Source organism: Heliangelus exortis, chromosome Z (assembly GCF_036169615.1).
Source record: "Heliangelus exortis chromosome Z, bHelExo1.hap1, whole genome shotgun sequence".
In the NCBI taxonomy this organism is placed as follows: domain Eukaryota; kingdom Metazoa; phylum Chordata; class Aves; order Apodiformes; family Trochilidae; genus Heliangelus; species Heliangelus exortis.
Window position 1 is genome coordinate 22610356 of NC_092454.1, and position 26007 is coordinate 22636362.

Here is a 26007-nt window from a genome sequence, read left to right on the forward strand (position 1 = left end):
CTATATTGTGTATAATAGTAGATGAATGACTTATTCAGACCCTGCCCTCATACCAGGAATTGTGCAGTGTCTTTGAGTATACTTTGAAAACAAAAGGCTTTAGTAAACTCCACTTCAGTGACTTGCCTCTTAAATTTTTTTTCCATAAAGCTGTGTGGTTGTGGAGGGTGGGAAATCTTGTTGAGCAATGAGGTATTAATTCTGGTAAGGTGGGAGCTAAAACTTTAGGTAGGACATCTGCCATGACATTTTGCAGTTTTAAGAAAATATTGCAATATACCAAATTTGGAAGAACTCAGTGAATCTTTTGTTAGGGCTCTCTAAAAAAGAGATTTAAACCAAACGTGCTATGAATGCTTTGTGCTATATATGCAGTATATGACAAGTGTCTGGATAAAATCAGTTTTAAGTAGCTTTCCTAACTACTGGAACTCCCATTTCTCAAACTTTAAGAAGATTAGCACCAGATCTTTACAGGAGTCAAGCAATAAATCTCTGTTGCAGGAGGTTGCTCAGAGTAGGACTGTCTCTGAAATAACTGCACATAGATGGTAAGAGGCAGAAGTGGAAGAAGTGGAGGAGGAGCTTTCCCAGCAACAGGTATCTTGGTTTAAGTTAACAAGGTTACTATGTTGAAAAAACAATTATAAGTAATGATTTTTTAAAATATCATACCTGTTGGGGTAGGTTTTTTTTATTGTTTGTTTTTCATGCTCATTAAATTATTGATCACTGTTACAAAAACAGTATAAAAAAAATATTTCGTGTTGTTCCTTGATGGAGAGCAGTTTTTCCTTAAAACAAAGTTTTAAAGCTTAAAAATTTGGGCATATTTTTTCTTAAGCTCTGTTCCAGTTAAGATTTCCTAATCATTTATAATGTAGTTTGGCTTAAGCAAGTATACCTAAATTTACCTGAAGTTTTAAGAACTTAAACCTCATTTTCTCTGATAGAGTAAATGAGAGATCTGAAGATACGTATCAGAGAAAATGGTTTTTACCTGCTGAAGAAATGCAACTCAAAAGGCAGTAGAAAGGTGTGAACTTGTCCTGACAGTATAAAAGTTTCTGGGAAAATACTCATATAGCATACTTGGTTTTTAAAGGTCAGAGTTTTATCTATTACCTTACTGTGTTTTTCGTAGCTCCTCTAAAAAAAAAAAAAAAAAAAAAAAAAAAAAAAAAAAAAAAAAAAAAAAAGTAAATGTAACAAACAATTTCCTGTAATGCAATGCTCAAGTTTGCTCCCTTGCCTAAAATTGCTATGTTTCACCATTTTAGAAGAAATAATACGGAACAGTGGTTAAGTGTGCATAAATAGACAGAGTGGAGAGAACTGACTGTTGGAAATAATTTTTCTTTTTTGGCAAGCATGGTTTCTGGCCTATAACTGAAACATAACTTTGTATCATTTAATATAGAGTCAGATTGTATGTCAGATACACAAAAGGACTGAAGTGCATCTAGCAGTTCATGTCATTTCTGGTATTGTGTAGTTCAGCTCAAGTGTGTGTCTTAACTTCACTTAAAAAAACGCTACAGCAATTAAATTTAGTTAGATAAAAACTTGGTATTTTTATGTTCTCCCTGCAACATTGGCCACTGGATGCCTTTGCATTGAGATTCACATATGATCACTGAAGTTGTGGTTTTCCTGCTACCTAGCATTCTTCTATGTACAGGAGATACACATGGTACGACTTTGGTTTGTGCCTAGAGGTCATGCCAGGCTAATAACTTCATATATTAAAAACATACAGTACATTAGTGCTAAATCTTTTACTACGGGTTTGTTTTCAAACATTAACTTGAACATATGTGAACAATGTCTCTGTACTGCAGATCTATATGCTGGTAGTTTTCTATGGAAAGCTTGCTTGAATAGAAATAATCCAGTGTTTTGGGTACCAGTTTTCTTAGATTATCACTCTAAACTAGCCAACAGCTAGCCAATTGCTTACCTCTTTGTTTAGGTGCTGCAGGGGAGGGCATTTGCAATATTATGAATTCTTTTGTACTGGTGACTTTTTTCCCTACAATGCAATAAGGCTATAAAAATTTTTGTACAGAAAAGAACAACTTTGTTAAAGCTTGGAAAAAACCCAGACAGCAAAGCCAAATGAAAACAACCATACGCACAAAAAAGAAGGCAGCCTGGCTGATCATGGAAGTGCTTGGAGGATGAAGTAGAACTCCTAACTGGTACTCTTCCTTATTTTAGATTTCTTTGTTTTGAAGAGGGTTTATGTTAAATGTATTAGTTGTGTTGTTAAAATATTGTAACCAGCTTAAATTTTCTTACATGATTTGGTTAGAAATAGAATGCCATTTTAATACGGATGGTCCTTCTTGCTTACAACTTGTAGGGGGAAAAAAAACCCCAGTCTTTTAGGAGTGTAGTATACATTTGTATTGGGAAAAAATTGTATTTTTGTCACTCTGGGAAGTTTTCGTCCTTCTGCATTACTCTGATGCCTAAAAAAAGCTTTGAATGATGTGTCTCAAGATGTTATCAAGTAAAGCTTGATCTGTTTCTTGGTAGAACTGAGCTAAAAGTTGAATGAGTGCCACATGCCTTCAACTGATCAGGCTCTGAAGCTGAGAAAATGTTTACAGAAATGGAATGGTGGCAACTGACTTGTTATTTCTTCTGAATAATGTGCAACATAACTTCACATTTGGAATATTATTATTCAGAGCTTTATTCCAACTTAGTTGCACCACCTTCTGCCTCATCTTGATCATGTGTTAAAAACTTTCTGGACTAGCTTTTACTACTCAAGTACCAGGGTGAGCAGTTTAAACACAATAACAAATTTAGAACTACTGTATTAGTTATCAACTTCATCAGAAGTATTTTTAAATATATAGCCATAATTTTGGAAGTTGCTAGAAAAAAAAACCTCAATTCATTAGTCTCATGAGAATTTTCAGATTTTTTAATTTTAACATGTCTTTTATCTTGGTTAAGTTTCCTTTACTGGTGGAACTATCTGATGGCATTTCAATCTCGTGCCAGCACAAGTGGAGGGGAAAGATGACCCAGGGTTCTGCAGGTGGATAACAGTTAGAGGAGACTGCTTCTTTGACAGTAATTAAACAATTGGTTTAAACAGCTGCATTAAACCACAATGTATTGCTTGATTTAATTTCCTGTTTATATCAGTGCTTACACAGTATAAATATTTTCATGTCTTAAGCATCACTTTGCATCCCATAACATTCTGAATACTCTTAAACTTGATATACAATTGATGGCTTTCTAGTCACTGTAGGCATGCACCAAGTGAACATGTATATCATAGGAAATGGTTAATTCCATTCCTTGTTTTTTGTTTTCAAAGCAAACAGCAAAGGCCAGCAATGTATTTTGATAAATAGTTAGGGCCAATTAGGTAAGATTTAATCTCTCCAGTCAGTAGTAAAGAAATACTTTGTATGTAGGCATTGAGTAGTTAATTCTTAGTTCATATTAGGAACCTGCCAGTATAATCAAACATTTCTGGTTGTATCTTTTGTAGAGCCTGGGTTTTGTCACCAGCATGATGAACAGTGCTGTACTTCTTAAACAAGTGTGTTGCTTGGGGCTACTATTTGAAACTAATTTTCTGTAGAAAGACAGCTTTTACATGCATCTTCTGAATATTCTGGTAAGTCAACATTTGTTGCAATGGAGAACTGCAATGGAGAAACACTGATTTTAGAAAAAATACTTCTCTGTATTCTGTAATTAGCATGAAGAGTATTGGGAAACATACATGACGCTTTTAGAGGGAGTGTTTAGAGCAAAACATCCTGCCACCAGGAGGAGATCTTACTACTCAAATATTTAGAAAACCACCAATAAAAATCAACCAAACAACCCCCCAATCTTCATATACTTCTACACTTTCCTGCAAGTTCTGTAACAACTTTTGAAAGTTTCTGCTGTACTCAGCAACATGTCTTCTATTATGCCTCTTCCCCATCTTTGTGCACTGAAGTCCAGAAGTGTGTTTTGTTACTGCAAGGTAGAACGGACTTTTCATTGCTCTACTGAAAAACACCAGCCTCATGCTTGTGGTGGGTTATGCATAGTACCACTGTATGCAGCAAATGTAATCTTTTTATGTTGATGCTGATTTTTTTTCTCCTCTGCCACAGTGCTTATGAAAGCATTTGTTCCTCTTAGTTTGGAACTGCCACCATAATCTTTGGTGCTGCAATAACACCATAATCTACACCAGTCTGGGTAACAGAAGACAGATTGGTGGATTTGGTAAAACTATCTGACCACTTAAGTATTAGATAATTGGCTATATAAAATGTTATGTGATATGTCATAGAAGAAGCAAATATTAACCCTAGTTAGCTCTGCAGATGTGTTCAATTTGTCATTAAAATTTTGATCAGTATTTTTATTACTATTGTTAGACTAATGTGTAAAGAACATTCAGTCCTTTCTAGAGTTTGCAACAGAGATGGATTATCATTATTCAGTTAGTATCAAGTATTCTTGATACTAACACAGTTGACAAAAAATACAAATTGTATCATCCTTTCACCTACTAAGCAGATGGAAGCTGCTTAGTAACTTCCTGCTTGCAACTAGAAAAACACTTTACGAGAGATTTATCTGCTCAAATGCATTTTTTCCCGTGAAAACCATAATAATAATCTATTTAGGAAACGCATGGCTCAATTTGGACTTGCATGATGAACACTCTTGAGGAAAGGTATGCATTCCAGTCATCCGGTCCTGTTTCTAAATTAAGTATGATTTTTGGGGTCTGTTCATAGCAAAAGCAGCAAACGTGACAACTGCATTCACTGTTTTTAGTGGGCAAGTTCATTAATAAACCCCAGTTTAATCAACTGCAGCCCTGTGGCACCGATTATTTTATACAGTATAGTTAACTGTAGCTCTGTTCTACAGATGGTCTTACGCCTGTGCTGCCTTAACCCCTACTTGCATACACATACAGCATATATGCCCACACAGTAAAACAGAATGACAGGAATTACTATGTAAATATCTTTTCTGTTTGCTAGATGCTAATTATGAATTTCTCTGCTTCTGTAGATGAAGCAATTTTAAATCTGGTCTTAAATTTTCATTGAGAAATTTAGCTGTCCTATCACTGTATAATTCTGACAGTAATTTGAGGGTTTCTGAAGTGAAAAGGGTATTTTATGGGGAAACTCCCAATCAGTGAAACAGTGCCTTTTATATTCATACTGCACTGTAAGCAGTATATAATATATATATAGAATAGAAAAAAGAAAATGTTGCTGTTGCAGAAATGACATGGTAATTGAGTATGAAGTCTTTTTCTCCAGGCAAAGCAAGTAAGTAGTATATAGGGAATAGAAGCTTTTGAAGCTTTGTCCCAGATAGGACAACTAGGAGTAACTGGTTATATTTTTAAAGAGAGTGGAGACTATGTATGATGGACATGAAAATATACTTAGCCTTTCTTGGTACACCATGGTTAACCTCAAGGGAGGAACACTGGGACACTTACAATAGTCAGCTAGATCCATCCTAACATTATGGCAAAAGTTACCTTTTTGATTTCATGTTTTGCTTAGTGTGCATTTGTTGTCCTTTGCTGCTATCCTCTGCTTTCCTTCTATAGGTTTGCATAAAGAGAGGGTCATAACCTCTGTGTCCATAAAACTGAAGAAAGAAGTTACACTTGGTGGTATCAATAAATGCACATTTCAGCTTAAGATGAATGATAGGATTTTCCTACAGTTAATTGTTAACTCTTGTATGTGACCTTTCGTAGATGGTTTGACTGTTGCATTTTGTAAACAGAAGATTACTGGCAAGCAAGTCTGACCTTCATAATATAAGTCATGGAATGAAACTAATGCTTTTCTCAGCAACTGCAGTATTCTGCCTCTGAAGCTGATGTGTTTTGTTGTTTGTAATGTGATGTTGTAGATAAAATGCTATAGAGTTATAGAATTAAAATGCTATAGAATTGCTTTACACAGTGGAAGAAAAATCACTATCAATTCAATAACTTTCTACCATCAAAAGCAAGAAAAATGTTTTGAAGCATTGCCACAATCAGGTGTAAGGCCTTGTCAGTAAAAAAAAATTAAGAACTGAAAGCAGTCACAAGTACTAGCCAACATGGCAGCTATTAAGAGATGCAACTCTTGATTTTATATAAAAAAAACTTTATTCTGTATCTTGAATTTAATTTCCAGAATATCAATAATTAGTATGCAGTGTGGTGTCATCATCAGTTACATTACATACTATATACTGTAGGCCTGCTTGTTTTATGGGCCTGCTAGGTATTTATCTTACTAGGGACCTCAATAGTAAGTTTTGTAAGTTTTTAAAGATACTTTTCAATACCCCAAAACAGTTTTTGGTAATAAATAGGCAATACTGAATTCTGCTTGCAAGGAAAATACTTATTTAATTAACCAGCTATGTATTAAATGGAGCTTGGTTTCACATACAATAGTTATTTTTTTAACTTACCTTCATTTCAAAGGGACAGCATTTAAAATTCTATTTTATTGTGTTTTTCCCAATAGCTTTTCATGTCTCTTTTTTTCATGGTATTCATCACATCAGAAGGCCAGTTGCATATATTGGCCCCAATTTCTCTTATGTACTGTTTTGTCACATTGCTGTATGCGACCTCCTACTGTGAAACTAATGCAAAACTTCTCTTAAATTTAAATGATACCTTGATATGTCAGTCTTGCAGAACTATGAAGTTGAATAAAGAGGAAAAAAAAAAAAAAAGCAAAAAAATCCCACAAACACAAACAAAAAAACCAGCATCTGAAAACTCAAAAAACCTGATGCTTTGACTTATGCCTGGACTTCCTTTCTGCTGAATAGGTGGCTGTTGTATTTCTAAATCTTTAGTTAAATCCTTCTGCATCAGTTTGTTCTATGTACTTTCCCTCCTTTTTTCCTATGTAGTTTATAGTGATGCTTCTGTTTTATTCTGCTCACTACAGCAAGAAATGAGGCACTGCATAGCTTCCTGCTGTTGGATCTTGTACCTTTTCAGCATCATAATTTTGTCAAATATCACTGCTTAATCTTAAATTTTGCCTTGTTTCTAGCTTTATGTAGTGTGATTAATTAGTCTTGCAGGGGAAAGGTTATGTACAGGTAAAACTTCCCTATTTTGTATTGCACCCATCAATACTCGATTGTAGTGGACTCGGTGAGTTTAATTCTATACACTTAGGACTGCAATCTCTATCATCAGCAAGCAGAATGTGAAAAGAAGGAACAAATTAGTATTATGTCTGCAGCTTCCTAGCAGGTTTTTTCTGTCACTTAAATTGCTGCTGCTTTTGTCACCTGCAGCTCAAAATACTGATTTGAATACTACTCATATATAACTTCTTCAGTGGAAAATGAATGTAAATGGTAAGGCCAAATACATGAGAAGAAAGCATAATGTTCCTGAGAAGGAAACTGAGTGGCACTATTTAAAAACAAAAAAAAACAAACACATCCTTCACTTTGCAGTAATTTAACTTTTGGTTTTCCTTAACTAGGGACTCTAAGGATAGCACAACAAAGATACTGTATTTACTAGCTCTAGCTATTACTGCAGTTAATTTTGTCTTTCACGTTTTATTCAGACAGAAGAGAGTAATGCTGCAGTTGTAGAATTTTTATTGATTGATATTGATTGATATTAAAATCGTTAATCAAAATCTGAGCTCTGAGTGGCAACTCGTGTAAGAAAAAGCAATACTCAGCAGAAGGAATCTTTAGTTGAGAACAGAAGTGAAAAAGGAATTAATGCCATCCAGCTTCCTGTTTTGGTGTTCTAAGAAAAACAAGGAAGAATGTGAAGTATTTTTAATTCCATGGCTTTAATGCAAAAGGATATGTGTGTCACTGGATCTTTCCTGTATTTTTTTTTTCTCAAGAAAATGCATGAGAGACTATTGCTAGCAAGTTCAACCACCAGTTGTGCTGTACATCTTTTTCCCTGCATCACACAGAGAAACTGGTGTTGTAACATATTTGCTAAACTGGACCATACTTTCTGTCTGCTTCAATATGTCTTCCTCAGATTAAATAAACTGTTTTTAAACATAAAGTGAAATCTGAAATAACAGATCAGTCAGGGCAAGTCACTGTGTTTATCTGTGTATATCCTGCAGCTTAATTTTAATAATTGTCTTCCTTGTTGCTACTTATTATCATATAATCCTACTTGTTTTGTGAAACAAAACTAAGGATACTTAATACTTAGTACTTTATAACACTTATTTTGTGGACCAACTTTCTGGGGTGTCACCCAAAGAAACAAAAGTAGTAGCAGAATTCTGATGAAAAGTTACCAAAAGCAAGTGTGTAGGCATGAGAACACTGTCTGTCTGACAGAGTCTTGACCCAGCTAGACCAGCTTTATTTCTGCAACCCTGTCTAGAAGGCTTTCGTTTAACCTGGAACTCCCTGCTTATTGCGCATGTTCAATCTTCTATCCAGACCGTTGGTTGCCATTAGGAAGGTTGTTTTGTTTTGTTTTTTAAAAAAGAACTACAGCCTTTAGGCCATCACAGAGTTTGTGCTACCCAAATCTTTGTAATATTGCATAGTTTTCTCCAGAGAAAGAAGCGGGTCTTCCCTATGAAGCATATGATCAACTCCTGACCTTGTCAGACTGGTCAGTATAGATCTGCAGGTCCATTGTTATCTTACACACCTTGGCTTGCTGTTAGTCTAATCTTATGCCTGAATGAGGCTGTTACTGCTTCATATAGGTAGTTGAATCTTATATCCCCATTAAATCAACAGTTACAAAGAACATTGTTAAATAATGTGACTCCAGCTAGACTGGTCCAAAGACAATAAAGAAACTAAGATACTTGGTTTTGTGTACTAAAGCTTTTTCTCCTGTAGAGCACCCACAGCATCAAAGAAGCGCATGTCTAATGGTAAACACTCAAAATACTTTGAAATATGTGAATTATAAAGTATTAACTTTCTTGATATGTGTTCGATTTTCAGTTCCTGCAGACTTCGGAAAACAAAGCATCTGGTGGCATTTCTATCTATGCACACTTCTAAAAAATGTTTTTTAAAGGCACAATGTATCAATTTCTAATTCTAGCAGCTTTTGTTAATGAAATTTCACGTAGTTCTCTGAAACGTCTCTATATGTGTGTCTCTTCTGAGAGGAAAGAATTGCTGAATTAATTGAAGCATAAAACAAAGGGGAAATAGATCATGGCAGTCAGGAAAAGTCTAATCTTTACACTCCAAATAACAGGCTGTGTGTTACGTTTTTGAAGAGCCTTAGTCTCAGTGCCACAATGAGAGGTCAGGGTTTACTTTCACTATGCTAAATCTGTCTGTCAAGTTGAAAATTCTACAGTTCTAAAATAATGCTAATTTTTATGCAAGCATAACTTTTATCCTTTTCCTTCTAACACATGTATTTTTCTTCCTGAGTGCTAATACTAGTAATTTTGAGTAGGAGGATTATTGCAGTTTGTGTCATTTCTTTCTTCTGACCATGCTAAAGTTATTACTTAAGAATTTTCCTATTGGAAATTCTCTGTCAAAAAGGAAAGAGAAAAAATATCGTCTAATCATTTTATAGCATTTAAATAATATGCCAGTCTGTAAAACTCGCTGCATATGATTTTTAATAATCCAAAATTTGGGCATAAAGGACCTTCAGATAATATCAACTGGGGAAATGTCATTGCTGTGCTTTAGGAAATTAAAAAACAGCACTAGTTATTGTCCAGCTACCTGGAGAAATAATACTATAGGACCAGGAAATTATTAAACAAAGCACTTCTAAAATCTGTTTTGTATTGAGATATATATATATATATATATATATACTATATATATGTAATTATCATAGTTTTTTAAACCATAAAAAAGTTTGCATTACTTGATGCAAATATTAACACAAGTTTGTACAATTCCATATAGTATCTGCTAAACAAACAAGTTTGGCATCTTAGCAAATATTGTATGATTGCAGCACCCAAGATTTGAATATGAAAGTGATTTATTCCTCTGCAAAGAGTCTGTAAATCTGATTAGCAGACTCCTGGGTTCTGTATGGTGTTCTGACCCCAGTGAGTTTGAGCAGAATATTTTTAGTGAATGGCCCCTGTGCAGAACTGCCCATATTAAACAATTGTCTCCTTTGAGTTCCTTTTGAGGGACTGCAAGCCCAGCAGGGACTGCTGGTCAGAGGGGATGTTGGCAGACTTTGGGATTAGGAGTACCACCTGCTGATTGGTCCGACGCCATTCACTGTATAATCTACAGTGATACCTAAAGGATACCTGGAGAGAGAAGAGAGATGCACTGTCTTTAGAGTCACTTTAGTCTTACAAGCAACCAGCTGGTGTTTTGGGAGAAACGCCTTCAAACGGTACAAAAAGCTGATTAGCAACCCAATTGGTGGGATAAAAATAGGCTGAAAGTGGTGGGCAAAAATGAGACTTACCATGCAGATGGCTTGTTACCCAAATTGCTGTGTCAGAGAAAAGCAACTTGTGCCCTTCTTTCCACTGTTGCTTGCCACTCATTCCTTTTTTCTGTACCATGACCAGTCCAACATCCTGCCTCTGTCTTTCCCAAGAACTAGAATTATGACAGTCACTTACAATGAGTTGGGGGTAGAAGTTGTTAAACTGACAAATAATGTAACTGGCTTGATGACAAAGGCTTGCAGGCAGGTAAGCCCCACTGACAGGGCTGTATGTTCTACTTGGTAATGCTTTCTTGTTGAATGCATGAAATTCAAGATTGCAAGGATGCAACTAAGTGAGCGTGGTCCAGCTGCCAATATATGTGTACCTCAATTCAGATTGTCTTTGAATTTTTTAAATTGCCATCATGCTTGGTTTAGGAAAGCAGGTGGAAGATCCTGCTGACTTTGCAGAGAAGTGGCCATGTGTCCTGCTGTCAAAAGGGGTTATGGTGTACTGCTTGCTTTCCCACCTCTACAGCAGTGACAGGCTTCCTGACAGTGAGGTAGGGAGGGATGTTAAGTAATACACATGCCTATGAATGTAGCCTTCAAAACCCTGTCTTTATTGCAAGAAGTGGTTTTTTCATTAGATCCTTATAGAGCTGTCTTTTGTTAACAAGAGAAAGCTATAGAGCTTTTGTTCACTAAGAGGCTGCTCAATGACAGCTCTTCCAGCCCATGAACTGATGACCCTCCCTTCAATCTCTGCTCCCCGTTACAGTAAAGCAATCTGCAACTTCATTTCTGTGGAACGTTGTGTATGAATGAACACGAGAAATCTCTTTTACAAAGATACTGCAGTATCAGCAGTTATCATGTGGTAGAGAGAGAAGGGAAGGAAACAACTCCGAAGATGAATGCCATGCAAAACGGAGCCACAGCTTCAGAAGAGAGAGCTAGAGTTTAGGTGGAGTTTTCAGGTAGCATTAGGTGAGATTCTTTGAGGAACTGCTGTACTGTTAAACCAGGCTTTAGCTGCTTGTTAGTTTAAGGCAATTTCACAGGATAGGCTAGTTAAATTTGACAGCTTGTTTACAACGGGTTCTTGCCTGGAGGCAGTTACCAAGTGACATCAGCTACTGAATTTCAGCAGAGTCATGGCTGCTCATTCTGAACTGTCAGAGTCTGCATAACTAGGTGCAGAACTCTTGAGATGCTGAACAAAGGCCAGATTTACACTGGTCCTTGTCACACGAAATCCATTTGTTCACCTCTTCAAGAGGACAACAAAGGGGGTGTCTGTCTTTCTACCTTTGAGTTAATTTGGGTTAGTCGTTGTTTTAAACCAGCAGTTAAATTATACTGGAAGCTGTAAGACCAAATCCTGTTGTACTTCAACCCACTAGTCGATATTACAAAAATAAAAATTACCTGTCTGCAACAGAAAGCAGTGTAGCTCTGTATTCTTCATTTCAGCAGAAATCTCTGACTTGTATCTGAAGCTTTCTTCCTAGCCGTATCAGGTTTGTGTGTGTGTACATACACCAGTTACAGTGATTTAATGCAGAGCAAGAGCATTTTATGGAGAACTTGGCTGTTTCAGGGGAAGGGATAAAATAGTTTATTGTATGTTAAATATAGCATCTCTCCTGTTCTCTGCTCACTGGGGTAACTGTGGTGTGAAAATAATCTATATGCCACCTTTTGCTTCCAGAGAAAATAAGCTGATTTATTGCAAGTAAAATGAAATTCTAGTTTTTCTAATTTTTCCCAGTACCTAAGGGAACATTCTATCACATCTTGTGTATAAATTACCCCACAGCACTCATTATAGTCCCTGCACAGCCATAACTGAGAAAGCAATACAGGATTCTCCCATTACTGAAAATTAATGGGCAGGTGCTGTTCAAGGGTAAAAACTCCCATATGTGGATCTGTTCCTTCCTGTACAGTAAGGGGACCATGGAACATCCCTTGGGGAAAATTAAGACTGGGGCTTTCTTGCATGACTGATGGGTCTCAGGGCACTGAGCAGAGAGCACCCATGTCTTCCACGTGTAGGGTGCTCAGTGCCATTTGTAAAGAAGTTGCTTTAAATTTCTACCTTGACTTCACAAATCTGCCCTCTGAGAAAGTGTGTGAAAACAGTTGCTCAAGCCTATTAACTTGATCTGCAGATTTACTTAAACCTCCTCAAAACTCTTCTATCCAGTACTAATACTGTGAGGGCAATCAGGACACCTTCTGCACTCTGAAGAGAGCCCGAGAATCTTTCCCACCACATGTCTCTGCTCTGCCCACCAAATAATGCCCTACTGGACAGGAGGGTTACTGTGCCCTCAGAAATTTTCTGCCTTTCCCTTCCCTGATTAACACAATGCTTCATTAGCCCGTCCAGGAGCTCCCTCTCCATCCATGCAGGCTTCCTCGCATATTTGCCTGACTTCTTTTTTTGTAGAGGTTTATCACTCCAGAGCTTGGAGGAGTTGATATTTGAATATTAATCATCTTTCTTGAGTTTCTCTTCCCCTCCAGGACTTTACCCCATGGTACCCACCAAGCAGGTCCCTGAAGAGGCCAAAATCTGCACTCCTGAAGTTCACAGTGCATGGCCTTCTTGGTGCTCTAAGCATCTTGAACTCCACCATCTCATGCTGCCCTTTGGCTTCCCCACCAGCCCCCCTTGTTAGTGAGAACAAGATACAGGGTAACACCTCTCCTCATTGGTCCAGGTGTTGGGTTAGAATAAAATCTGAATCCTCTTGTGGAAGCCAGGTTGCTGAGCTAAAGCTTTTTTGTGCACTGTGCCTTCACCTTTTGCACACTGTCTTTCATAAAACTCCTATGCCTCCTATGGCATGTCTTGAACTCTTCTACATTACTTCCTAGTCTCCCTCTTCTTATCCCCTCCACTATTTCGGATATGGGAATTACTGACCCCAAAGGCAAACTGTCTTCCTGGTTTTCCAGAGAACTTCAATGGTGTGGAACCAAGAGGTCTCCTGAGGGTGTAAATTAATTTTATCATTACAGAAGCTAAAAATAAGCAGTGATTATATTTGTCCACCCACTCTGCAACATTCTGTTCAATTATTTGTTTTGATTTTTTTTTCCCTTATTTCTGTAAGTTGAACGTAAACCCAATACTTACTAGGGTCCAAAAGAGGTATATAGTGAAGAGTGCAACAGTGAGTGCAATTAGGCCAACAGCTTCTATCCTACTACTAAAGTGCAGATGGTCCACTGCTCCTCGTAGACACAACCAGCCAGAGATAGTTGCCAGTGGAGTGATAAACAAGAAGCACACCATGTCTCCAAAGAGGGTCCGTTTCTCACGCGGGGGGCCTGGGTTCCTCAGCCACTGCAGGCAAAACACAGGCAAAGCAAGTGTCAGCACAGGGAGGATGTTTTACCTGCTTGCAAAGTACTTGTCCCTTTGAGGAGGGAAAACAGACCACACACAGGCCCTGCCAGAAAACTCCCAGATGAACTTTCCCCCCCTCCTCTCACTGCCTGCTGATGTGCATTTCTAGCCATGCCTACTTGTAAAAGCTGCCTTGAGAAGGGGAAGTGTTTTGCATTACACAGTCCCTGGCAATCAGCTGCTGAACCGTTTGAGAAACTTTTCTAAATGTGTACAGAATCACACCATCTGACAACTCAAGTGAAGAAAATGTTTGTGAATATTGTGGATGTTATTTTAAGATTATTTTAATTTTATTTTTTTTACATTATACTTGTAATGTTGTTGGAGACATTTTCAACTTGCTTTCAGGTATCTGCATGCAAGAACAGTTGAATTCATACAAGGTTACCTTTATTAAAAGGATATTAATCTTCCTAAATAGAGTGCCTGAAAGTCAACTGCTGAAGTAAGGGTTGGCTGAACAGCTATCATGCCCCTGCAGCTATGTTTCCATGAAGAGGATTTTAGATAGTGGAGGTGAAAGAAGTTCAGTCTGAAACAGTGCACGGAGACCTTTCAATAAAAAAACTTAATCACTCAAGTCAATATTTCAACAGTAAAGACTAGCAAAGCCTTCAATTTTTGCCAGTGTAAACTATAGGATTTGGTGAAAAGCATTCTGCAGCTTTCATTTTTTTTTTCTTTGCTGACATATGCTTTGTATGCAGGGTACTAAACAAATATTTCTTACTGGAGCACCTGGGAACCCCTGCCAGCCTGGGAGCTGTACATACTGCCAAGGCAACAAGGGCAAACACATCACATACCGCACAGGACCATGTCTGCCAGGAGAGCCCATGATTTCAGCAAAGGAGTTAAAGTCAGGAACAGGCTTTGAGGTGAAGTGAGCAGGTATAGCCCCAGCTGCCTGCATGGCTGGAGTTGGGCACAGGGCAGGACATCGATTCCCGGTCTGACACCTCCCTAGGCCCCTGGATCCAAGTGTGGAGGCCATGCTGAAGGCAAGGAAAACCACGCTCCTTCAGGGAACTACTGCATTACCTCTCATTAGAGCAAGAAGAAACAAAAGCCACCATAGCTCTGTGCCAGTGACTGTGGATAAGACTCATGGATCCTTACACTGCTTGGCCCTCTCATTTCTCCCAGCATATTATATGTGGCAGTAGAAGTCCCATCTCTTCAGCCCTAGAAACTAAGGCTGGGGATGTAACTTCATCTCTTCACCAATTAAATGCTTTTTAATTCAGCCACCTTGGGCTTTTTCTTCTTCTCTATTAGAGAGCTACAGCAATGATCCAGAGGAACAGCAGGACTCATGAGTTTTGATAAGAGGGCAAAGCCACGAGCATGGTGCAAGCTAATTAATATTTCTCATCTAGGTGTTCCACCCTTCTATTATTTTTAGACCTTCCTTCATTTTTTTCCCACTTTGCCCACACCATGAAAACAAATACAGGATTTACCTCTCCATCCTCATATAAGGTAAAACAGCAATCAAGAAACTGAATGCAACCAGGAATAGCTAGTCACTACTCTGGCAGTAGCAGAAAGGCACAAATCATTAGACAAGTTTGCCTCACCCTCGCTATCTCTCAGACAGAAATATTAAATTACCAACTTGACAGGATTTTTGTGAGACTTAACTGCAACACAGTGACTCAGCAGCCTAAGATGCAGTTTCATGTATGACTCACGAATTTAGAACACAAAAATAGAAGAACTCAATTTTTGCAGTAGGATATAGGCTTTTAATTTGCTTAAATACTTTTAAAATCCTAAAGAACTGGGATTTGCTTCATAAATACTACTATAAGGAAGAAGTTGTAAGGGAAGATACTAGTTACAGCGGGAGTTTCAATGTAGGAGTTTTTTTCCGTTTTCAAGCAGTGTATTAAACTCAAGGTTATTTAAAATACCAGAATTACCAGGTGTGATGAGTTCACTCCAACAAGCTGAGCTAAGCACCCACACTGACACTTGCTCATCTACTCTCCCCCATCAGCATGATAAAGAGAAAACACTGCAAGCACACCTTGCTTCTGTAAAGCCTGTACAAAATAAGGAAAAATACATTTACATGTTAACAGCTTTTTATGTTATTGCAACTTTACAGAGAATGATGTAAGTTGTGTGGAGCCTCACAACATTTACTTCAAGCTTTCATTCCATTTACTTAAAAACACACCCGAGGGTGCACGGCTAACAGTTGCAGGTTACAGCTGGTTGCTTCTATAGGAATTATTGCAACCTTCACCTTGCTCACTTTCCACAAATCCCTGTATTGCAACACCAGAAGGACAATGAGAGGAACTGAAGGCAACTGGTAGTGGAGATTCTGCTTGGCAAGCTGACTGTGAAAAGGTTTTGTGAAAAGTATTAGTTTAAAACATGACCTGCAAGAGAATTGCTGAGCACTTGAAGTTCTTCCTCTCAATTGGAACTTCTCCACTTTCCTAGAGCAGACCTTAAAATGACAATCTCATCTCAGCACCATGTGGTGACTGTGTGTTCTCCCTGTATCTGGTCAGTGAGGAATGCACTGTAACATTTTAGAGTCCATTTAGTGGAGGCTGCATTCTCAAATCACAGTCTGTTGTGATCCCCTTGCATTCGTGCAGCTCAGCTACTGAAATACTCTTCACAGAGCTGAGTGAGAATGAAGAACAGCAACAATACATGCATGCAAGGAAAGATGCACATTAAGACATGTTGCCATCTCTACCCTATGACTTTTGCAAGACACAGTACAATTCACCTAAATTCAGACATCTGTTTACACTGTGACATGTAACCTGATTGAAAGTTTGTGCAGACAAAAATGGTGAGAGAGTGCTTCACAGCCCAATGGCTACCTGTATTCCTTGTCTTCCCTGACCGATATGAACAAAGAATCAAACTCAAGCAACTCGTATTTTGGATGAGGCTAGGACAGACAAGAGCAGTATTAAATAATAAATGCACACACACATATGTGCCATTCTATAGTCTAACCTTAAAAGCTGGAGAAATTTAAGTAGCTAGTTCTGAACCGAAGGTCAAAAGCACTGAACAAGTAATTTCAGTGGCTCTGTATATTTCTGTCACAACATGTATTTTTATCCTTAAGTAGTGCACATGCGTTTCTAAGTCTGCTTCTTTTTAGATTCTAAGTGGCAGTCTTCTGTTTTGAAAATATGCACTGTCAAATTACTTTATAGGAAAAAAGCCAAGTCATCAAATCCTTCTGTGAAACAAACCCACACAATAATCTGAACAAAGTGCTGAGCTGATTAATTAACATTGCAGTACAATAGGGACTACTCTGCTGGCAAATAACAAGATGTAAGGCCAGATGCAACTGCCAGATCTGCACTGTGATACTCTGAAATCTGTCATTAAAATATGTCAATATGTGAAATGATTTCTGGAATAAAATGAGACTGTAACACTGTGATACTCTGAAATCTGTCATTAAAATATGTCAATATGTGAAATGATTTCTGGAATAAAATGAGACTGGAACAGTAATAATTTCAATTTTTGAGAAGAAAAACAAAGCAAAACCAAACAAAGCCCCAGAAAACCAACCCCACCCCCCAAAAAAAGTCTACAAAAAAACCACAAAAACCCCAAAACAAAAAACAAACAACAACAACAACAGCAAAAAACAACCAAAAAAACAGATCATAGAAAAGGTCATGTTTGAAGCAAATGCTGGCCTGCCTGGAAAAGCACTGTTTTTTTTAACTGGTATCTTAAAGTAGACAGTGATTTTCTCTTCCTGAAATACAGTTGGAGAGCCTGAGTAACAAGACACATAGCAATGCACAGCCTGATGTACAGCCCTAACACAAGCAAAGAAACCCTGTGCCTGGAGACTAATACACACCTGATGAGAATCCAGTCCCTCAAATAAATGTGGGGTCCCACCTCCTCCTTCACACTGACACATACCAAATGGGGTCTTCTCAGAATCAGAACACCTCCCAGACAATGAACTAACAGCTGAGGCTGCAAAATATCTCTCTGTTGCCCCAGCCATCCACGCCACCCCTTTGGCAGTGGGTGCTACTGCCACAGTGGTGTGGACCACAGCCAGGAGCGCTGCAGCTCAGTGAAAGGGAGAAGGAGTTGCTGAAATGTCCCAGACCATCTGTCTGCCAGGCAACACTCACCCCTCTATGGGCAGCCACAGCAATGGGTCTGAGCAGGGCAACATCTTCAGCCATCTGTTTCTTTGCCCAGCAAATGTCTGCTGAAGCCTGCAGTCAGTGGCAAAAATTCTGCGGAGACACACTGGTGATCCCCTCCTGTGCTCATACAGGACAGGTTCAACTGGAGAACATAAATGGTATCAAATAAACAGAAGGCTTGTACCACAAGAGAGGACTTTTTAGTCAGGTTCATTTATCTCAGCAAAGCCACACTCTAAAGGTTATCTTCGGGGTGGTGAAAAGAAGGGAGAACTGAAGGGGGGACATCAGTGAAGGAGAACTGCTACTTAAGTTAATGGACAATGTTGGCTTAAGAACAAATGGCTAATAACTGACCATCAATAATCTGAGGGAAAGAACAAGAAAAACATTTCCAGCCTTCAGAGAATCCAGCTCTGGAACAGCCTCTCGAGAAGAGTGGTGTAGGCTAAAACCCCCAAAGCTGATACAGTTTTTATGAAGGAACTTGCTTACATTTTGAAAGGGGTTTTTGATGTACTGCATTTGACACGAGAAAATACTGTTAACACCTGAGTCCCCAGCACCTCACACACTGACATGTGTAATGCACATTCAAGGATCTGTCTCTTCAAAAAGCAGAGTTAATTTAAATTATTGTCTATCCTAGAAAAATAAAATTGAGCTCTGGACCTTCACTAGAGGTCTCCACTCTTCCTTTAACTGAATGAAAGTGCTCTGGAACTTAAGTGTGTATTTGCAACAGTCCCTGGGAAACTATTGGTCTATAAACTCACAACTGGCTTCAAAACATTTACCTGATATTTAAAATTGCATGTGAAACCAGATCTATGCAAATCCCCTTTCAGTGAGAGTGTACAAAGATGTTTATTTGACACTGTCAGATAATCTGAAACTCTGAACTCCTGAGATGAGTGAACGAGCTCAATTTTGTTTTAAGTGATTTACTTCGTCCTGACTAAGAGAAGGCAACTAGAGACTGGAGAACTGCTCATCTGTAAAGGGCGACAGACTGAGGCATCTGCACAAAAGAATAGCAAAGTGAAATCTTACATTTGGAAAAGGAAATAATTGGAACAAGCAGCAACTCAGGACCAGAACACCCTGGAGAAGCTCAGAATGGTAATTTACCTAAACTAACCAAAATGAGCAGCCAGCAGAATACTGGTGCAAAACACCTCCAGAAGTCTAAGCTGCTTCACCACTGAGAAAGATTAAATCCTGGAAGCACTTGTCTGCATAGTTCTAACTTCAAGCAGATTATTCAAAAATGCTAAGTAAAGTATGTGCATAGTGTCTTCCAGATAAGATCCTAAGGCTACAACCTGTTTCCACTAGAAAGCCCTTTTTAGTTCACTACATTTTTCTTTGAAAATTGACTTTACATAAGTATTGCTGGAGTTATACCATCAGCAAAAAAGGTTCCACCCAGGCTGAAGAAAATCCATCATAGTGCTTTTCAGTTAAAGCTATTGAAATAGTTATCACTTAAGAAGCTTGGGGGAGAAGAGAAGGAATTGTCTGCTTTAAATGTGTTTTCCTTTGAACTAAAAATTGCTTATTACGCATCAAACATATCAGTTAATTTCATTCTCTTCATGCTGAGTGATGCAGTCAATCTTGATGAAAACAGTCTGCATACAAGAAAAATGCTAGCAATTATTGTCACTTCTGGTTTCGTGCCAGCAGTGATCAGTAGGAGCGTTCTGCCTTGGGCTTTAGGCAAAGACAATCATGGTGCCTGCTTTTTTAGAGTGTTTCTCTTGAATGAAGGACATTTTTAAAGACCAGAAGGACCATTTATTGGCAAAATAAACACAAACAAACAAGCAAACAAAACAGCAAACTACAACAATTTAACGGTATTATTCAAATACTTTTTTACTTGAAAATTTTGTTTTAACATTTTTCAGTCAGATGTTTTGAAAGTCAGCTTAACTACATGTAACTCAAAATAAAGTCTCTGAGGCCAGAATGGTATGTGCAAGTGAAGTCTCTCAATCTTTTTCTGTTAACATTCTCTTCACATATATAGCTAAGCCTCTAAGAAGCAGCTATCAACCTAGTGAAGGGATGAGGAGAACATAGTACCATGTTATCTTCTTTTTTTTTGGCCCCTTTAAGAAAGTGAGGAATAGGTCTTTTTATAATGAGGAATTCTTTTTTTTTTTTTTTAAGGAAAATCCCTAGTAGACAAAATTAATATGATGATTGATTGCTTCAAGCACCTTTATACTACCTGTCACTGACCAATGGATAGGATATATTCTCTACACAAGACCAGGCCTGCTGGGGAGTTAACTGGATATGCTCCTATAGACTGTGCTCTCCAAATTACTTTATTAATTCAACAGTCCCTCCTTACCTCCTAAAATGCATTGGTAAATTCATCAGTCACCTCCAAAGAAAGGACCATTTACCATTTCCGCTATCTAGTTCAGAGGAATCATTGGAGAACACATTAACTGTATTACTATATTAAGAGAAATGTTGACTCTTCACCCCAAACACACATACATACAAAACCAGACACTCACATGATGGAGATAAAAGCAGGTGGCCACTCTGGCTTGTCACTTGTCCAAACATGACAGCAGGTTCTGTTGAAAGATGGTCCTATTATACCTGATATATCCCCCTCCATGACATCATACTCTTAAGTAACGCAGGGAGAAAGACAGGGCACTGCTTTTAGGATGCAGAAAGTGGGGGGAATCTGGCAACTTGTATGTGCTTTTGTCATGCTTTGGGAACTTTCGATTTGCTCCAATTATTTACAGGGGGGAAGTGTCTAAGGAATTCAAAACATATTAAATAAGTACAAACTTTAGGGACAAACTTGATTCATACTAGCAGAAATCAAAATGTTTGACTGATAATCTTCTTGCTTAATTTTTCCCCTTGCATACAACTCATCTCTGTCTCTGCTTTTGTCAGCTTTAAAAGTACAACTTCTAAACTGAAAATATATGCCCCATGTAAGATCACAAGGGACTTCAAAAAAGTCAGATGCTTTTTTTTAATGACCTTTTCTGCAACTGCATGTAGCTGTTGACTTCTGCACTAAAACACTGTGGGTACAGTAGCTGAGAAGCAAGAAAATATTAGGTAGTAAAGAGAAAAATAATGTGTTTTAACAATGTGAATTAACAACGTGCATTATGTTTCAGAAATGTTATTGCACTAGATTCTCATTGTCCTGAGCTGAGAAACAAAATACAACTTTGTCATTATTTTTGTTATTACTATTGCATCATTATTTATCGGTGATGTTGCAAAAAAGAAGCCTCATTTCATCAGGGAATGATCAAGTGATGAGATCCCCTCAGCCTGGGCAGGATTAACTTTGCTTTCGACTTCTTCAGTCATCATTAGCTCTGAACAATGTCATGTCCCATTTGTGAAAGGCAAGCCTCAAAAGGATCTGCTGCAAAGGAACATCCTGAAGAGGCTGGACTCTAAAATCAAACTGTTAACTTTGCGCTGCCTCAGCAGTACTTATCTTCCTTTTCAGAATGCAAATTCAGAATGCCAACACCCTCGCGCCAAAACCCCAACCAAAAACTTTGGTGGAGGCTCAGAGCAGCTGGCTGAAAGATGTGACCACCTCCACTGGACAATGTTCAGTCATAAAGATTTTGCTGCTCAGTGGCTGAGAACACACAGTATCAGCATTTCTCAAACTGGGACCAGCTTCCTGAGAGAGGCTTGAGTCCTGCTTGGAAGCATCAAACAAGCCAGAGGCAATGGATACAGCTCACCTAGGCTTTCTCTGCTTAAGGCCTGACAAAATTACAGGTCTTGTGCTAAAGACTGTGTCATGTATCTCTTTCTTGCTGATTCTAAGGAAGAACTCTAAGGCTTAGACACAAAATGTACATGCCTAACTTAATTCAGCATAAAGCAATTTTGATTGTCTCCAATGCAAACTGCTCACCCTGCCATTGCATGGGCCCCTGACCCACTTCCCAGCACTCAGTTTTATCTTGTATCCTATCATCTGTGAACAGGATTAAAATAAAATGCTCCCCACCACATTTTTAACACTAATCACCTATATTCTACTACTGTTAACAGGTACAAGTTTGATTGTTAAGGAAGGTATGCAAGAAGGATATATTGTCCTGAACCCAAGCTTAGCATGTAAGCAACTGTGTCATTAACCAGTACAATAAAATGCTTCTCTCTAATTTTTTAAAATATTATTATTTATAATTCACCTCCAATTCCAACACACACCATAATTTTTACTTTTTTTTTTTCCAAATTAAAACAGAGGAGGAGAAAGATCACTAACAGTGTGAAGACTGTGGTCTTAGCTTGTTTGCTCTATTTCTCTTTTCCTAAAAACAAAACCAACCCAGACTGTCAGACTTCATGCAGCGACTAAAGCATCTATAGCTGGCAAAACCTGAATTTTAATTGATAAGGGAGAAACAGTCGTCCAGTTCACTGTTGAATCTGGCACACACACAAGAGGAGGCCAAAAGGTCACTCACAAATGGCTAAACATGCCAGACACTGAGCAAGAACAATTCCTTCTTGCTGGCCTGGCATGGTAAATAGGTTTCTAAGGGTCCTCAAGTTCTTCCCTCTCTCTCAAAAGCAAGGAAAAAATATTCATCACCTATTTTTAATACGATGAATAATGACACCTGTCTTGCATTTCACAGAAACTGTTACTTCCCCTCTTTCAGCCTCTATCAAGCTGGCTGGTATACTAGGAATTCACTGCACACTGTTCCCCAGTTCTTCACTCATGTTTACAGTGAAGCAAATCCACCAATCTCATTCTTCTAGCTTGTCTCAATTGGTTCAAAATAAGGGGTTTATTATTCCTGCCCTTTCCCTGAGTTCCTGCCCTCATCTTGCCAAGCCCAAAACTCACAGCTTGCTTTGGCTTTGGCAGAGCTGCAAGGGCTTTGTGACGCCTATGTAAAAAACATACCAAACACAACATTATTTGCTCATTAAAGCCAAGCTTTTGTGGACATATCCCAGGTACTGACCTCCACTAGTGGCCTGGGCTTGCGCTCCACTGCGAACCTAAAGTGGCAGAGTTCACAGTAGCTGGTATTTGAAGATGACAGCCAGTGCTCCAGGCAGCTGCGGTGAATTGTCCCCAGGGTCCCCGTGCATTCACAGGGGGAAAGCAGGTCTTCCTGACTGCTGCCCTCATGGCAGATCCTGCACATCGGCTGGTCATTGAATGGGCTGCTGGAGGAGGAGAGAAAACTGCTGGTCAGTATCCAGAATTGTGATCTAGCCCCTCTCACTTTCTCTCTATATGTCACGAATTAACTGTGTGGGAAACATTTGCAGCTTGCATACTTTGCTCTTTAGTTAGCACAAGCCACTCTGCTCTTGGCTGCAGGCACTTTGGTATTCTTGTTTAAAAGATCTCAGGACAGGGACAGGGCGAAGAAGTAAAGAGTGAAAAACACATTAGAGGAGCAGATGAGAAACAGACTACCAAGTGTTTCTGTACCTTTGCACATCCCAACTCTTCACAGTGCAACAGAGCAGCCACTGTATGAAATCTTGCACATCAGGAAGTTTTAAACCTGCCGCAGCTAAACTCTTGTGCTAGTGATGATTCCATGACCTACAGGCTAAGCTGTTTTCAGTGACCAACACCACAGGACTACTAGACCTGAAACAATAGCACCTTGCTGTAGTGGTGTGAAAGTGGGGTCACAGCTTCAGGCAGGTATGTGCAGGCAGGAAGCTCCTGCCCTTGGAGAGGTTTTTTCCTCTTTGGGACAACACCCCATAAGCAGTTCAAGGAGTGATACTAAAAGCACTGCAAGCAGGACTGTGCCAAACATATTCCTCCCTCATTGCTACATATAGCTGTTTCTCCTGCATTCCCTTCCTCAAACCAACAACCTTTCTGGTGGCAGGGTGCTAATATGCAAAGCAGGATGGGTGTTCCTCTTGCCACAGACAACCTAAAGACTCTGATTTTAACTATTGAGATTCTGATTTACAAAGGAATCTTTAAGGGAAGAGAAAGGCTGCTGCATGGCTCCATGGCTTGCTAAACCAGTGAAGCAGGAGGAAAGCAGGAAGAGGCTGCTGCTGAACCACAGATCCTTCACTGAAGCTCCAACTCAGCCCCACATGACTGCTAAGGCTGAGAAGGTCGATTTCTTGTCTGAGGTTTGAAAAAAAACAAACAACCTCTTCCTACCACATACACCACCTCAGGTGAACTCTTCAGAAAAGCAGACAGCATATAGTGGCACGCAGCTTTTCCCTCTGTCCCTCTGCTGGCTCCTTGCAAGCTGCCTCAGGTAGGTCTCACTCACATGAAACTACATGAAAGTGTAAAGAAGCCAGCAAGCTCCTTGCAGTCTGCCTGGTAAAACAGAATTATGTTGAGCTTGATGCTCTGCACACACATCTGAGCTGTGCAAAACGCACAGGGTTTTAAAAAGTTGCTAAAGGCTAAGAGGAAAAGGCCCTTTCTGGTTGTCACATCACACAAAAAGCAGCAGCTAATAATTTCTCTCAAAACAAGTGCAGTGGACTGTATTAAGTTTGCTGTTCTGGGAAAACCCAGGTCTACTTCAAGACCCACACAGTCTTTCCAGTTTCACACCAGTGCAGTGGAACTTAATTTTGACCCAAGTATCAAGTCTGATACAGGCAAACCTTAAACATCCTCTTTCTTGCTTTTAATGAAACAACAGCCAATTCAAAGCAGGCTACTGCTTGGAAAGGTATTTCACCACTAACCTGTTAACCTAAACCAACATCAGGAAGGGCCACTTTCAGTCATCTGATTATGATCGCTGGAGCAGAAACACTTCTGTGTGGACCTCTGCCAGAAACAGCTTGTTTGGCTGCTCAGTGCACCGGCTTGGGAAGCGTGAAGAAAACACAGCAGAAGTGCTGATGGCAGCACACAGGCTACACACAGCATCCCCATGCCAGCCCACACCTGCCAAAGCCTCACACTTCATACCTAGGCAAACTATTGCAGCTGGTACATTTGGGCAGCAGCATCCCCAGACAGCTCGCCTTCCCCTTCTTCACTGAGACTAACGGTGAGGGAATGACATAGGCAGCACGGCCATTACAAAGTTCGTACGAGGGTTTAATGACAAGGGCACGGCAGGACGCCTTGACGAAGCATGCAACCACATCTTCCCTCTGGGTGCCGGCGGGACCTCAGGGCGGCAGATGGTGAGGGGGCATTCCAGACCACGCGAGGGAAGGGCCAGGCCCGCCCACCTCCCCCCGCCTACCTCTGCGAGGCCAGAGTCCGCACGACGGAGGAGAGCAGCTGCCCGTCTTTGGCCGGCACTTGCGTGACACAGTGCGGGCAGCCGCTCGGGCCGCCGCCGCCGAGCTGGGTCTTGCCGTCGGGTGTCGTCGGGCGCGGACGGTCCGGCGGAGCTCCCGGCAGGTGGCTGCAGTGTAGCAGTGGCCGGCAGGTCCCCATCTAGGGAGGAGGGAGGAGAGGGCGGTGGGAAAGGGCACGTCCCTCCCTGCTTGCCACACCGCCGCGCTGATCGATATCGGGCGTGAGAAAAATCATCCCTCTCTCCGCCCTTCCCCCGTCGCCCCACACCTCCGGCACCTCCCAGCAGGGAGAGGAGCCCTACAACGTTGTGTGTCGCGGAAAAGCAGTCCGTACGTGTCACGAACAGCAAGCCGGGGCTCTGCGCTGCTTTTTGCTTTCTGCAGGCTCCTAAAGCCACGAATGATTAATGGAAAGACTAAACCTTTTTGTCTCTCCTCCCCCAAATGCTGCAAAGGAACATAAAACCTTCACGTTGCGCGGTTGTGAACTTAAAAGGCTGCCCCTGTCCACCAATGAGAGAAGTTATGTATCAGCAGAGAAAGTGGCTGATCAGTTCCAAATCCACTGTGAAAACACTCCACCGCAGCTCACTGCGTTCCATCACCAACTCCTGCCAGAGCACAGACTCGGCAAACAACCCAGTACAGGGCTTTTGTCACACAGACCTGCC

At 39.8% G+C, this 26007-nt stretch overlaps 1 protein-coding gene and 2 long non-coding RNA genes across 6 annotated transcripts; 1 reads left to right on the forward strand and 2 right to left on the reverse strand.

Moving 5' to 3' along the window:
* The first annotated feature begins 189 nt into the window (after window positions 1-189).
* LOC139789481 (uncharacterized) lies at window positions 190-15099 on the forward strand. 2 transcript variants are annotated; one of them, XR_011723181.1, is made up of 4 exons: window positions 190-600; window positions 2069-2201; window positions 3521-3649; window positions 14561-15099. It is a non-coding gene; the product is annotated as an uncharacterized lncRNA (long non-coding RNA). The 2 variants fall into 2 exon arrangements; XR_011723180.1 differs by lacking the exon at window positions 190-600 and having other exon boundaries at window positions 1823-2201.
* Window positions 3369-6155, reverse strand: LOC139789482 (uncharacterized). Its single transcript, XR_011723182.1, has 2 exons — window positions 5500-6155; window positions 3369-3677 (listed from the first exon to the last, which is right to left on the reverse strand). It is a non-coding gene; the product is annotated as an uncharacterized lncRNA (long non-coding RNA).
* Window positions 6435-25574, reverse strand: MARCHF3 (membrane associated ring-CH-type finger 3). Of its 3 annotated transcripts, XM_071730292.1 has the most exons (5): window positions 25279-25574; window positions 23035-23242; window positions 13578-13787; window positions 10460-10596; window positions 10158-10295 (listed from the first exon to the last, which is right to left on the reverse strand). In XM_071730292.1, the coding sequence occupies exons 1-4, from the start codon at window positions 25473-25475 to the stop codon at window positions 10492-10494; spliced, it is 720 nt and encodes a 239-aa protein (XP_071586393.1). In that variant the 5' UTR covers window positions 25476-25574; the 3' UTR covers window positions 10158-10295; window positions 10460-10491. The 3 variants fall into 3 exon arrangements, with proteins under 3 accessions (XP_071586394.1, XP_071586393.1, XP_071586392.1); XM_071730293.1 differs by lacking the exon at window positions 10460-10596 and having other exon boundaries at window positions 6435-10295; XM_071730291.1 differs by having other exon boundaries at window positions 10204-10596.
* Window positions 25575-26007: the final 433 nt, after the last annotated feature.

Bases quoted from the DNA above. Each gene is read 5' to 3' on its own strand.
- MARCHF3 (XM_071730293.1), bottom strand. From the start codon at position 25,475: ATGGGGACCTGCCGGCCACTGCTACACTGCAGCCACCTGCCGGGAGCT. The intron at 23,243-25,278 runs GTAGGCGGGGGG...CTCCTCCTCCAG, and splicing joins CGGACTCTGGCCTCGCAGAG to CAGCCCATTCAATGACCAGC. The intron at 13,788-23,034 runs GTCAGTACCTGG...TTTTGCCTGCAG, and splicing joins AGCCCAGGCCACTAGTGGAG to TGGCTGAGGAACCCAGGCCC.